This window comes from Onychostoma macrolepis, chromosome 21, assembly GCF_012432095.1.
Source record: "Onychostoma macrolepis isolate SWU-2019 chromosome 21, ASM1243209v1, whole genome shotgun sequence".
NCBI lineage: Eukaryota > Metazoa > Chordata > Actinopteri > Cypriniformes > Cyprinidae > Onychostoma > Onychostoma macrolepis.
The window spans coordinates 26,277,987-26,293,668 of NC_081175.1; the positions used below are offsets into that span (position 1 = coordinate 26,277,987).

General features: G+C 33.3%; 1 protein-coding gene across 2 annotated transcripts in view; it reads right to left on the bottom strand.

Annotated features, from left to right (window-relative positions):
- Window positions 1-15,682, bottom strand: part of col27a1a (collagen, type XXVII, alpha 1a) — a 100,315-nt gene that overhangs the window by 73,819 nt on the left and 10,814 nt on the right. For both annotated transcript variants that reach the window (XM_058757770.1, XM_058757769.1), the window contains exons 2-3: window positions 14,190-14,332; window positions 8,439-8,483 (exon numbers count right to left, since the gene is read on the bottom strand). In XM_058757770.1, the coding sequence (XP_058613753.1) occupies window positions 8,439-8,483; window positions 14,190-14,332 (188 nt within the window). The remainder of the gene's footprint in view (window positions 1-8,438; window positions 8,484-14,189; window positions 14,333-15,682) is intronic.

Below are 15,682 nucleotides of genomic sequence, written 5' to 3' on the forward strand. Positions count from 1 at the left end.
AAAGGAAATATAAAAAAAGGCACAAAAAAGTGAAAGCAAAAGAAAGTAAAGCACTAGATTAGACAGCAGGGCCTCCACCCTTTAACATTGGTTTCTAGTGTTTAAGAGAAACACACACACACACACACACACACACACATACATACAAGCATGTGCAGAAACACAAATATCCACATAAGAACACACTTTCACTCCAAAAACACACATGCTATACCCCACCCTGACAAACATACACATATAGATGTGCTCATGCTGCAATCACACACACACACACACACACATACATGCACATACACCCACAGGCATTTCCAAGTGTGGTGCTCGAAACCAAAGTGTGGTTGCGTGCACAGCAATAATCACCAACCTGCTCTCTCATAACACCACCAGAATAACCTACACACATGATTTACTCGGTCTTCACAGCACTAAAATAACCGAGACACACACACAACACACATGCACTGCAGACATGTAATGTTGTACTCAATCAGAGATCTATGAATAAAGTCAGTGCGAACATGCAAGTATAAACAGTGTCCTATATTTTGAGCTGAAGGCGGAAATGCAAACCTCACAGTAATGCAATATCACAGCATAATGAGATTTATGATTATTGTAATCATACTGTTATGTGGTAAACAGAGCGATCTGAACGCGGCCCAGATGGGTGTACACAGATTCATATGTTTATGTGCGATTTGACTCGTTTTGCTTCATTTCAGAGAAGACTCCTAAGATTTTAGATGGAGAATGTGCTCAGGGGAAAAAAAAAGATTGCTTGAAGTTGCTCTTCCATCGTTTCTCAGTTGCAAACCAACTTTGTTTCTCCAAAAATTCCTGAGGAGAATTAAAAATAGAAACATTGCAAACCATTGTTGTTCTCGGTTTTGTCTCATTTAACCCTTTAAAGCCTACATGAAAGCATTCTGTCATCTGACTGATAGTTTACACTTTTTTTACCGAGTAAAAGGCTTTTTAGTATAATTGTACAAACAGCTTTTTGCTGTGGAATCTGATTTTAATAAAGTAAACATGTTAACTTGAATATTTTTTTTTTTTTTTGCATTATTTTAAGATGAACACTTACTGGACTGAAGCAACTTAGGTTAACTTGAATATCCATGCAAATCATGTTCAAATGCGAGTATCAAAAATGATCATCAGGCTTTTGAGGAACATTTATTTGTTCATCTCTCAGTCATTACTGTATTGCATTGCATTATGTTTTGAAACTACAGAGCATAAAAGTAAGTATTAAATATCATCATACTAAGACATTGTTTAGCGATGTAGAGTGACAACTGATATTTATATGCATTTAATGTTAGTAGTCTGTTATACTGTTAAAAAGATCTCATTGGCTGACTTTACCAGAATTATCACTTTTTGGCCATATAAATATAAGAAGCTGTATCAAATTGCATATTTCTGCTCTGTTTGAGACTCTCAATAAAATTAAGTTGTTTTTTTCCTCCATATTCTCACTATATTATACTATATAAGCCATAAAAGCCTGATTTATCAAATATGATACTCAGTTTGGGTTTTGATTTTCTTTTATATTTTGTCTAAAGCTTCAGTAAACTGTTCCATCTAAAACAAATAGATTATTATTTCATGTCAGGCTGGGTTAAGTAACTTTGTCTCAGATGTTTCTGGAGAAAAATAAAAATGGACACAAATGAATCAGTAGCTGGCATCCAACTTCATGAGAAATGTTTGAATTCATATTGAGATCTCTGACTTTTGACTTTGGCATTCAAGCACAGCTTGAGACATTGTTGAGATCTCTTCTGAAACTAGATAGGTGCAATTTCTGGAAACATCTAAGAAGTAGGAGACAATTGTGATATTATTTTTCTTTGTGAGTTTTCTTGGGTCTATGGGTGTGTGTGTGTGTGTGTCCCCGTCACATAGCAATTTAATGTTTTTCTTAGTAGACAAAGAAACACAAACTAGCATTTAACAGTGAGTTCCAGTATGGACAGAAATAAGCTTGTCTGAAAGAGATAGAGACATAGTTAGAAATAAAATAACTAACATTATCACTGAAGTGCACAATTTATCCTGCAGTTGGACCAAAGAAACATGAATTATTATGTGCATATGTAAAGTTTACCTGTGCACAGATACGTGTGTGTTTGCACGTAACAAGCTCAAATTTGCTTTCACTTGAGCGTGAGAGAGGATCATAGGATAACTTGTATGCTGTGAAATTCCGTCTGTTAAACACACACAGTATACATTTTCTGAAAAAAAAAAGAGAGAAAAAAGGGCTGTTTGCATGTGCAACGTAAGACTACGGGGAGTTTTTGTTCAAAAGTTTGAGATTTTCTTTTTCAATTGAAGGAAATGAATACTTTCATTCAGTAAGAATGCATCGATCAAAAGTGACAGTAAAAACTTTTAGAATGTTATGAAGTTCTTTTGAACTTTCTAATCCTGAAAAAACACAGTTTCCACAAAAATAAGAAGCAGCACAACTGTTTTTAACATTGATAATAATCAGAAATGTTTTTGAGCTGCAAATCAGCATATTAGAATGATTTCTGAAGGATCATGTGACACTGAAGACTGGAGTAATGATGCTGAAAATTCAGCTTTACATCACAGGAATAAATTACATTTTACAATATATTCACATAGAAAACAGTTATGTGAAACTGTGTGTTTTTACTTTGATGAACATAAGAGACTTCTTCCTAAAATAAAAAAAATCTTACCAACCCCAAACTTTTGTGTGTACGTGCTTTAATTTAATTGGATCTAAATACTCTCTCACTGAGAATAAATCGATCAGATATAATACAGACCAACGTGCATCCAAACCCTGGACGTCATTGGACATTCTCGATTTTATTGTTGCTGAATTACAGAGCTCATGTTTGGTCTAAACTGGGAGTTTTAAAGCCCAGCTTAAGAGCCAGATCAGATAGACGTTCTCCACTATAAACTCCTTGTTTTGGGTCACACATAACAGCTTTTTAAGTGCTCAGGCACCAGATAATAAAACGTTTAACACTGTACGCAGGAAAGATGAGAGAACAGTCGGACCGGCATGAGTGTAGTCTCTCATTTAGAGATCTTCACATGCTTTAAACGTCTATATGTTCATTTACTAGATCCTGTAAAAACAGCCACAGTGAGGCATGCTGGGAAGTGTGACGCGCAAGAGGTGGAGCTTCGTGAAATCCAGTCACGCTAAACTCTCAGTACAAACACAGTAAAGAAACAACATAACATACACACAACTGCAAATGCAAACTTTTGAGGGACAGTATTATGCAGAGAATTGGTGCACTGAAGTCCTCCTGGGAATTTGGGATGTCGTAATTATGATGTCAGATACAATTAAAATAACTTTGGTCGGAGTAAGATGGCAACTCTATATCTATAAAATGATGACTAAAGAATGCACATCTGGTGTGTTTTTGCTTTTTATTCAATTAATGAAATTGCTTTAAATTGAATTGTTATATGTGACCCTGGACCACAAAACCAGCATTAAGTGTCAATTTTTCAAAATTGATTTTTATACATAATCTGAAAGCCGAATAAATAAGCTTTCCATTGATGTATGGTTTGTTAGGATCGGACAATATTTGGCCGAGATACAATCTGAAAATCTGGAATCTGAGGGTACAAAAAAATCAAAATATTGAGAAAATCTCCTTTAAAGTTGTCCAAATGAAGTTCTTAGCAATGCATATTACTAATCAAAAATGAAGTTTTGATATATTTACGGTAAGAAATTTACAAAATATCTTCATGGAACATGATCTTTACTTAATATCCTAATGATTTTTGGCATAAAAGAAAAATGGATAATTTTGACCCATACAATGTATTTTTGGCTATTTCTCCAAATATACCCCAGCGACTTAAGACTGGTTTTGTGGCCCAGGGTCACATATTATATTGTAATTGTACATTACTGTGGTATTTTGTACATGCAACAAGGGTTATTATAGTTAACTAAAACCACACACACACACACAAAAAACATTTTAGTTATTTATAAAATAAACATTAACTGAAATAAAATAACACATTTTTCAGCTAGTTGCCAAGGCCAAAGCAATATTTCTATTTTTTTATTTAGTTTAACTTGATGTAGGCCTACTAAAATAACTAAAACTTAATAAAATAAAATTAATAAAGAAATCAATTGTTTTATAATTAATACAAACATTAATAAAAACTATATGTAAAATATTTTAATAAAATATATACATTTGTAAATATTTATAAAAACTATAATAGTTTCTCTATGGTACTAAAACAACACTGAATGCAGCCTTATAGTTAATTATAGTCAAAAGCATCAAACATGGTTTCTCATAAGATCATCCCACAATGCAATGTGCTAGACTTTACCTTCCTTATCCTGTTTGATGACTGAATTGGAAGCAATATCGTCTGTCATTTTACTCTTAAATCATTATTTGACTGGACTGCATTAATTAAGACATTTTACACTAGATTGATAAGTGATTCATTCATGAGATGGTAAATAAATGCCACTTACTGACTTAAAAATGCAAATTCGGTAATGTGACTGTAGTATACTGTGTAGCATACTTCTTTTTGAAACACACTGTGCAGTATGCAGCAAGCAGTATGTTAGACTCAGTAACGCTGCTTTAATAATTTCTACAGCTGGTTTCTGTTCCTGTCATGGATGGGAGTATTCAAGAGGCATTTTTGAATATTCATGAACACACACAGCAAACATTTTCTCTGCAAATAGGAAAATATCTAGCAGTGATCCAGTGTAAAACTGAATGACTGGCAAATGCAATTACATGACAGGCCACTAGGGGGATTCATCCCATATTAATTAATAATAAAATACTTTTTATCCCTCTCTATCTTACCGAATATCTCTCCCTTCTCTGCACTCTTTTATTTTCCTATTTCTGATGGCTTCTTCCCTCATTCTCTCTCTTCCTAGATTCCTGTGATGCCGGCAGTGTAAGACTTCATTCAGCTCTTTTCATACAGACCGAACAAATATTTGCCTTCGTCATTATGACCCTAAATCACCATAATCTTGCCTCTGTCTCTCTCTGCAACACACACACTTTATAAAGTCAGTGCAGCACAAGAGGACATTGTAAAGAAAAGGGTCAGTTTGGAGGCCATTATTGTATTTTATAATTCTGAGAATTATACATTTTAATTCAATGTACTATTCAGATCTGTTTTTATATAAATCAAAAACTACAAATATGGGTCAATGACGTGATGTAAGACTCAAAATTGGATTCATACATGAAATAACCCTTTTGTATGATGAGCATGATTTTGATTTATGGTTTAAATGAATTTTTTTTTTTAAAAGATGTAAAAAAGATGTAAATGTAATTAAAAGAAAATAGTTGAAATTTTTTGGTGAATCTCACAGAAACATCTCCAGGTCAAGTATAAAATAAAATAAAATAAAATACAATATATGACTATCATGACTTTTAAGCATATTTCAACATTGAGATTACATTGAGATTGAACTTTAAGATTAATTTTATTTATTATATATATATATATAAATCTTAATGAAGAGTATCTTGATTTCCTGTGTGGTTTATCAGTTATTCTCCTGACCTTTGGTGACAGTTGGAGGGTTATATGGCGATTCTAGTGGGTGGGTGGATGTGTGTGCGTGTGTATTTGTGCACAACATTCTTGCCAGTTCTCCTCATCTGTCTTGTGGCAGCAGGAAATTAGTAGATTTCCCTTTAAACCATGTGATTTACGGCTCTCTACATTCTATACATGTACACACACACATACACACGCGTCTATAATCACCTATCTAACCTCACAGCACTTCATTTCACTAATAAATGAGTGACAGAGAGAAGGGACGGACTAATATATCCATCACACACACACTCCTGCCCCGGGGGATGAAGGAATAAACATTTCATTTCCCCTGGCCAGCATACAGGACGTTTTATATGATGTAAGAAAGAGTGAGTGTGTTTAAGGCGGGGTTGGACAGAGATTAGGTGATTATACTGTTGCCACACTAGCGCGCTGTTTCATTGGTTCTTACGTAAGAGGCGCAGAAGTCTTGTATTCTTTTCAATAAAACACCATCGGTATGACTACTGACATTCAGTATTGCTAATGCACTATAGATCTATATACGAGCTTAAATAAAGCAATTATAATGCACGTAAAACTGCACACTACCAAAAACCCAGTGAGCTTCTTTTGCTGATTTGAAACGCTCTATATTCACGATATAAGAACAGAGTTTCTTGCATCAGGAACACACAAACTTTAGTTAGCACATGCAATCCATACAACTCCAGTCCATCAATTAACATCTTGTGAAGTGAAAAGCTGTGAAACAATGTCTTTATTAATTGACTGGAGTGGTGTGGATTATTGTGATGTTTCTATCAGCTGTTCGGACTCTCATTCTGACGGCACCCATTCACTGCAGAGGATCCATTGCTGAGCAAGTGATGCAATGCTACATTTCTCTAAATCTGATGAAGAAACAAACTCATCTACATCTTAAATGGCCTTATTAGTGAAAAATACTACAGTAAATGCAAGGCTACCTTAAAAATAAGGGATCTTTGAAAGCAACAAAATGTTTAGGATAATTAAAAACTTGAAAAAACTAAATTGAAGGGCCCACTGCAGAGCTGCACAAGGGTCCTGTACACAGAGGAAGCTTTGGCTCCATTTCCAGGCCAAATTGAAGTCATCATCTGCTCCCATTAATAAGGCTTCTGCTCTGTGGTTAAAAACTAGCAATAAAATACATGTTGGTTTCAGGCACTTTTACAAATAAGCGACATTGGCAGTTTAGCCTTGTATTTCTGTTCCTATAACTCTCTATACAGCTGGCATGTTCTTGCAGAATACAGCAAACAGGGCCAAAATGTGTTTTTAGCAAAACCTTTTAATTTTTTTAATTATAACATATAAAAATAATAAAAACGATGTTTTGGCAACTAACAATGTTTCTGTTAAAAATTCCAAATTATTGTGAAAAACCTGAAAAATCGCAAAAAAATGCAAAATAAGTTTTAAAACAAATTTAAAAAAAGAAAAAAATATGCAAAACAGAAATTATAGTAGGGGCTGTTTAATAAAATCTTAATGGTTCAACATTTGAAAATGAAGATACTAAGACAGCAACAAATATATTATATTATTTACTGTATTTATTTATTTATTATATTTATATAAACATTTTTTCTTTTTTTCCAAAATTGTGCAGCCCTACAAACAGGCACAGCAAAATAGTTTTTTGTTCGTTTGTTTTTAAACACATTTTAAATAAATTTTTATCAGAACAATTGCAATCTGAATAAAAAATAATAATAATAATCTAATTGCAATTGAACACACTGTAATTATTCTGATTTTAAAAATGTGTCACTGGGAAAGCTAATTCTCTGAGCAATTTATTCAGTTGCATGATGTCAGTGACATTTATTTCTAGGAAATGATTCAATAAATATATTTCTGTCAGAGTTTATGCACTTTTTACCAAATTTAAAAAAAATAAAATAAAATAAAAAAAGTACTTTTTTAAAAATTTTTAACTATGCACATTTAAATATTATTATATACAGTACTAATGGTAACAGATGTTTTCTAGGAACTGTAATGCTGTATACAGAGTGCCATATGAGGCTGTTTGACAGATCTATCACGGACTTGTGAGACCAGACCGAGTCCTAGAGCTGCAGTGCAGCAGTGCAGGAAGGAGGTGCAGATTTCGCATGGTGAATTGAAAGGAGGCCTTTAGGTTGGTCGGACCTCTCAGTCCGTCCACTGGCATTAGACTAGCACAGCTGGCCAGTATGCAGCTAACAGGAATGTTTACCCATTCCATACATTTACACAGGAAATGAAGTACCTAAGGCCTTCGTACCCAGCAGCTCTGGTTCACTCACAAACACATACATGGCAGCATTACGTGCTACGGCTCATGCCGGCTACAACTGTTCTGCTTGTATGCAGCTCGTGTTTTCTTGAGGTCTGGCGAAATGTTTCATGCCATCCTCCTACGTTCTGGGCAAAACCGGGCACAACTGGATACACAGAAGGCATGTAAATATTGTATTTGTGTGCACATTAAAATAAAGCCAAACTTGTAAACAAAAAAATATCTATTTTGTCTGTGTTTGCTTAAAGCTGTATTTACTGTGTGCATGTGGAGCAGCTGTCACAGCCCATATTTGGATTTTGAAAAAAGGTGTTTCAGACTGAGATGCTTAGCCTGTGTAATTATCATAGCTTGTGTTTATGTGTGTGTGTTTAAGCGAGTTATACTTTGGGGATAATTTTGCTGAAAAATGTCTCCAGAAGGTCGCTAAATATAACCTTCATTTAGGAAAACGGTTAAAATAAAAACTAAATAAAACTAGATTTACATTTTATGAAGAAGAATGTGATTGGTACTTAACTGTGCAGAACTCAATGCCAGGGTGTTGTGGCTGATCACTGGGGCGCTGTAAAGAAGTTGTAAACAAGCCAACATTCATGTATGAGTTTCCGTAGCACAAACAGTTAGTAATTACACACCAATGTTTAAGAACATGGAGAACAGTGATGCTTGGATAAATAAAAAAAAAAGATCAAATAAAATAGAACAATAAATAAAATAAAACAAAACAAAATAAGCTGTCAATTTATGTTAAGTGTAATTAATTATAAAACGTTGCATAATGAAATGAAGGGGGATCAATCATTGAATAACATATTATATTTCCCTTTTTAGAAGGGAAAATAAAATATCAACTTATGTTCATTTACTATAATTAATTGTTTAAAAATAATGCAAGATAAAAATGAGCAGAATTAATCAGTATGCAATTTGCATAATAAAAAATCATTTTCCTGAATTTAACTAAATTGTAAAGGGGTACATAATTTGTAATGTTTGGATAAAATTATACGAATTGTAATTAGAAAAAATTAATAAATTAATAAATAAATTGTGTCAATTTATGTTAATTTATTATGATTTTAAATATACAACGTAAAAATATTAAATAAAAATCGCTTATGAATTTGAACTTCACATTGACACAGATGATGCTAATATGCAAATAGATCATACTATATATTCTTCTAAAAATAAAATATAAAATATTTCTTATTCTAAAAATGAAAAATGTGTTATTTTTGAGTTAAGGATAGTTTATAGCCTTAAAATGAGCTTTAACTGAACAATAGAAGTGTTACTTTCTTATTTAGAAAAATGAGGTATTTATGCATGTAAGCAGTTTTGACGTGGTCATGCTTACTTCTTACATCACTCCTTATTTCCTCTACATCTCTTATCTCTCTCCCTTTCCTCTGCTCTCTCTCCCTCTCTCTCTCTCTGTCTCTGTTTTATGTCATTCTGCATGTTCTTATTCTATTCTAAATGCCTTCTTTTAGGATGTCAGACATTCCATGATTGTCTCTCGCTGTCTCCAGTGCTGTTACTGCTGTGTGATTGTGGCTGCTGTAGTCTGTAAAAAGCAACAACAAACCATTAGCTGTGCCTCAGAAATCTCTTAAGTACAGACTGAGATGGGCAGAGAGAGAGAGAGAGAGAGACAGACAGGAATGAGCTGGGTGGGGGGTGAAGACAGAGAGAAAGTCGACCTCATATACATTTAAGAGCCTGCACTCCTCCTTTGGTTGAAAAAAAAAAAAAAAACAGCAATTGTCATTCACACAGTGGAATGTGAATGAGGCAAACACACACACACACACACACACACATAAAAGATAATGATGGAGTCTGACCTTTAGCAATACATCCTGAACAAATTCTACTTTCTCACACACACATGCATGCCGAAATACTTTTAGAAAGTGCTTAAAATAAAATTCCTAAAGGACAAAAAAATAAAAATAAAAATAAAAACAAAATAATTATTTTCCATTTGCCATTAAACTTGTTGTGTCACATAAACCATTGTTTGTTACATGTAAATAAACAACAAATAAGCGGTGCTTACTTACTAGTTCACGTGACCTGTCTATATCTGATCATAAACTTGTGTTTTTCAGTGCCAAATTAACTGTATCAAAAATTGCTCAAAGCCGTACTATCACATTTCGCAATATTAAGAACATTGAATTATCTGTGTTTTCTAATGAAGTTGATAACTTGTTGAATATTGATGGATTACTTAGCCTGGATGAGTTGACTTTTTACTATAACGACCGGTTGCAGAATGTTTTAGATGTTGTTGCACCTGTTAGAACAAGGATTGTCTCATTTGCTCATACTGCTCCATGGTATACTTCTGAGTTATGTCTGTTAAAAGCTAAGGGGCGTCAACTAGAGCATTTATATATGAGATCTGGTTTAATTGTGCACAAGGAAATGTATGATCACCACATCAGAGACTACAAAGATGCCCTTTCTACTGCTAAAACAAATTATTATGCCAATTTGATAAACGCTGGTGGTGGGAATACAAAAATACTGTTCTACAATTAATAATATTTTGCGACCACCAGATGCTTTCTCATTACATTCGCATTCTAATACTACATGTGATACTTTTATGAATTATTTTAGTTATAAAATCGAAACTATTCATAAGAATTTAACACCCAATAATGGGGCATGTGGTTCATTCTTCTCTCTTTATGATGCTTCTGCCCTAACTGCTTTTTCTAGTTTTTATTTGCCTATGGCGAATGAAATAGCTGAATGTGTTCAAAAATCTAAATCTACTACCTGTCAGTTAGATCCTATTCCCACACATCTTGTTAAGTTTTGTCTACCTTCTTTATTACCCTTGATAACTCAAATTATACATTCTTCTCTTATTACTGGTACTATTCCTTCATCCTTTAAAGTAGCGGCCATAACTCCCATACTTAAGAAACCTGGTGCGGATTGTAATAACCCTGAAAACTTTTGACCCATATCTAATTTACCTTTTCTTTCTAAATTACTGGAAAAAATTGTTGCTCAGCAGGTACATACTCATTTAATGGAGAATAACTTGTTTGAACAATTTCAGTCTGCTTATCGTCCATATCATAGCATGGAGACAGCACTTATTAAAGTCACAAATGATTTGTTAATGGCTGCAGATTCTGGACTTTTATCAATACTCATTCTTCTCGATTTAACTGCAGCTTTCGATACTATCTCACATAGCATTTTACTGGAGAGGTTGATTTCTATTGGGATCACTGGTATATCCCATGATTGGTTTAAATCATATTTATCTGGTCGGACTCAGTTCATTCAAATAAAAAAATTTTAATCGTGGATATCTCAGATAACCAGTGATGTGCCTCAAGGTTCAGTCCTGGGCCCTCTTCTGTTTATAGTGTATTTACTACCTCTAGGACAGATTTTTCGTAAATTTAATATAAATTTTCACTGTTACGCAGACGACACCCAGCTCTATATATCTTCGAAGCCCAGTTCAGTATTGCCGTCTTCCTCTCTTTTACTCTGTCTTTCTGAAATTAAATCATGGTTTACATGTAATTTTCTCAAAGTTAATAGTGCGAAAACTGAAATTTTATTAGTAGGTACTAAATCAAAACTGCGTAATTGTGGAAGTTTTACACTTACTATTGACAACTCTGTTATCTCTCCTTCTTCTCAGGTCAAGAGTCTGGGTGTCATCCTTGACAGTACTCTGTCTTTCGAGGCACATGTAAACAATATTGCACGGTCCGCATATTACTATCTGCGAAATATTAATCGTCTTCGACCATCTCTTTCTGTTAATGGTACTACTGTCCTCGCATGCATTGGTTACCTCTCGACTTGACTACTGTAACTCTCTGCTCAGCGGTGTTTCACAGAAACTTATTCATAAACTTCAGATGGTTCAGAATTCAGCAGCTCGGATCATTACACGAACACCGTTGAATGAGCATATTACTCCAGTTTTAGGGCACCTTCATTGGCTTCCAATCAGATATCGTATTCAATTCAAGATTTTACTTTTTACTTATAAGGCTCTTTATAATCTAGCACCTTCTTATCTTAGTGATCTTCTTCGTGTGTACGAACCTACCCGATCCCTCAGGTCTTCTGCTTCTGTGACTCTTGTTGTACCATCTGTACGTTTGACTACCATGGGAAGTAGAGCCTTTAGTTGTATTGCTCCAACGCTTTGGAATACTTTACCTCAAGATATACGTAATAGTCTTAGTCTATCAATTTTTAAATCACGTCTTAAAACTAATATTTTTAGATTAGCCTATCCTGAGTGATTTTAGTAAGGTTATTGTGTATTGATTTTTTTGTATTATTGTTTACTGTGTTGTTTCTTCCCTCTGTTTAATTATGTATTTTATCATTGCAAGGTGTCCTTGAGTGTCTTGAAAGGCGCCCACAAATAAAATGAATTATTATTATTATTAAGCGCAATAAAATAAGTACAAAATATCAATAATAAAGATTTTAGTAAATAGCATGAAAAAAAGATGCTTCACACTACTTAAACTTAACTGCATCACAACCAAATTCAAATTTAAGCAATGTTTCAATCAACCAACCTTCCTCAAGCTTATTAAATAATAATAAATAAAGATTTTTTTTTTAAACATAGTAATTAATAAGTAAGTAAAAATCTGAGTAAATAATGGCACAATTTCCATTTCTGGTTGAACTTGCATTAACACAAAATTTATTTTTTATTGAATGTTTCAGTCAGTCCTTTCTCAGGCTTGCTAAGTAATAAAAATGAATAAATAAATAATACTGGTAAATAATAAATAAATTAATAAATAATAGAAAATTATAAATTGATAAATGAACAAATAATATAAATATTAAAAAAATGTAAATAATAAATAAATAATGAGAAAATAATGCGCAATTTTCATTTCTGGGTGAACCATTTCTTTTTTAAGTTCAATTAGGCTAAACGCATACAGACTAATGTGTATTTGTTTCCTTAAAATTACACTAAAAGGACAGAACCTGTTTTGTGGTTGTATATGGTTTGGTTATGTAAGTGAACACGGAGTTGTGATTGACACCTACATGAACTCTGTAATGAATAATATTGAGGCGTGTGTAAAATGACTTCTGTGACTGCATAATTGGTTACAGACATCTTTGATGTCATAAGAAACAATAGACAATCACACAAAAGCTCACTGCATTTTTGACTAAATCTGTGCACCAGATTCACTGTTCTTCATTCTTCACTGCCAAGTGCCAGTAACACGATTAATGCTTATCATGAAATGCTTTCTTTGCAAAAACTCTGCATTCCCAAACCCTACAGATCAGTCATATTAATCCATATTTTGTCATCATTGACTCACCTTCATGTCAATTTAATCCAACTTGCACACTATATTCAAAGACATTTGGATTATTATGCAGTGAAAATGTATATCAGCCTCCATTGCTCTCAAATCTCATTTGCGCTTCTGTATCAAGCCTGAGACATCAATTTATCAGACGCTTTTATCCAAAGTGACCTACAAATAAGGAATGTCAAACATGAAGGTCACAGTTTGATTCCCAGGTAATGCATGAAATGATCAAATGTATACCTTCAACGCAATGTAGGTCATTTTGGATAAAAGCGTCAGCCAAATGCATACATGCCAATGTGAATATCAGTGAATAATCATGGTTAAAATTACTTCAATTGTGAAACTTTTGTCTCGTTTCTCTCACAAAGGTATCATACGACTTCAGAAGAGTTGGGACAAAGCACACAAGCTGAATGGACTGCTTCTAAGGTGCATTTTTGGAGATATATTATTGAACAGACCCTGGTCATTATATACTTTTGTTGATTAAAGGTTTCTTTGAAAAAATTAAAGGTTTCTTTTATATAATTACTTATTTAGATATATGGATATGATCCCTTTTTAAATGTTGTCTTCTGCTCATTGTGTTACTGTTTGTACAGCACTATGGTCAATGTTGTGTTTTTTATTCAGTGCTTTAGAAATAAATCTGAACTTTGAACTTTGAATAAAGCAGCATGTAGAGTCTTCAGAATTTAAAAGCAAGCCTTACAGGTTTAGTGCGCAACATTAGAGTGAGTAAATGATGATTTTTGGCTTAAGTATCCCAAATTATTGCTGAATGCACTTATAAAACATATATAACAGTAACTACATTAATCATAATATAAATATATAAATAGTATATGATAATTGCACATGTAAATGTGTCATAAACATTTGATTTTCATATTGTTATCTCTTCATACCTACATGTATCCACTTCGCTCTCCTCTAATATTTCAACTTTCAGTCTGTCTGTCTGTCTCTCTCTCTCTCTCTCTCTCTCAGGTGAATGATGTCTCTGTGGTTTGCCACAGATTGCCCACAGATCCACAATCTCTGAAATTTTCTGGCGCAGAGAAAAAAAATATGGGATGTGTTATGTCTGTGAGGATTCATTCAGCCTCAGTCAAGACGATGACAGCTGTAATCAGTTGCTCTAACACACCTATAAGCACAAATAATCAAATACAAACACTGTGTGATTGGGGAGAGTGGCTGCTGCTGCCCCCTCTGGCCAAAATGTGCCACTGCAGTCTGTGAGTGTTTTATATGAAGGTGAATGAGTTCAGTACTGTGTAGAAACATGACCATCACATAATAACAAGAAAACCGTTTTTAGCCGTGTCAAACCCCACCTAAACGCTCTTTCTTCATCAGTCAAGTACTTTGGCAGCACCATGGTGCAGAGATAGTATCAGATGCATTGTAATACTATGGTACTTTTATAAATATCATATACTGATGATTACCATATTCATGTATACTTAAAAAAAATACAATGATAATGGTAAAATGTGGCAAAAATAGTAAATGGTACACATCAAAAAGCAATTTACCAAAAAAAGGAAGATTACTATGATATATGTAATAATACATAGCCCAAAAACAAAAACATAATTTTTTCATAATATTACTATGGAACATATAGAAAAAATCATGGTATTACAGAAAAGTGTAACACTTTACAATAAGGTGTCATTTGTTAACATTAGTTACTGTATTAACTAACATGAACAAACAATGAACAGTACATTTACTACAGTATTTATTCATTTTTGTTAATGTTAGTTAATGAAAATACAGTTATTCATTGTTAGTTCATGTTAGTTCACAGTGCATTAACTAATGTTAACAAACACAACTTGTGATATTAATAATGCATTAGTAAATGCTGAAATTAACATTAACTAAGATACTTCTCTAAATGCTGTGGAAGTATTGTTCATTCTTAGTTCATGTTAACTAATGTTGTTAACTAATGAACCTTATTGTAAAGTGTTACCCAAAAAAGAAAAGAAAACTTGATTATCGTGGTTTGATTATCAGTGTATGTATATATATATATATATATATATATATATATATATATATATTAGTGGTGGGCATAGATTCATTTTTTTTAATCTAGATTGATAATCTTGGAATTAATCTAGATTAAAATGGCTCATTTGAATTCTGCCAAGTAGATCAGAATAAGTTCACTACTAGTAGTAAACAACTAGCAGTCATCAAGAATTTAATATTGATAATAACATTGAAGACATTGTATGATTATTCCTTAAAGATAAGGTTTTAATAGTTTTAGTAGTAGTAGCCTATTACGTTCTGCCCAATGTCTTCAAGTGAAACCGAACTTTTATTTTGACGGGTTGCCGTGAGGATAGTTTTTCTCAAATGAAATGCTCGAATGCTCATG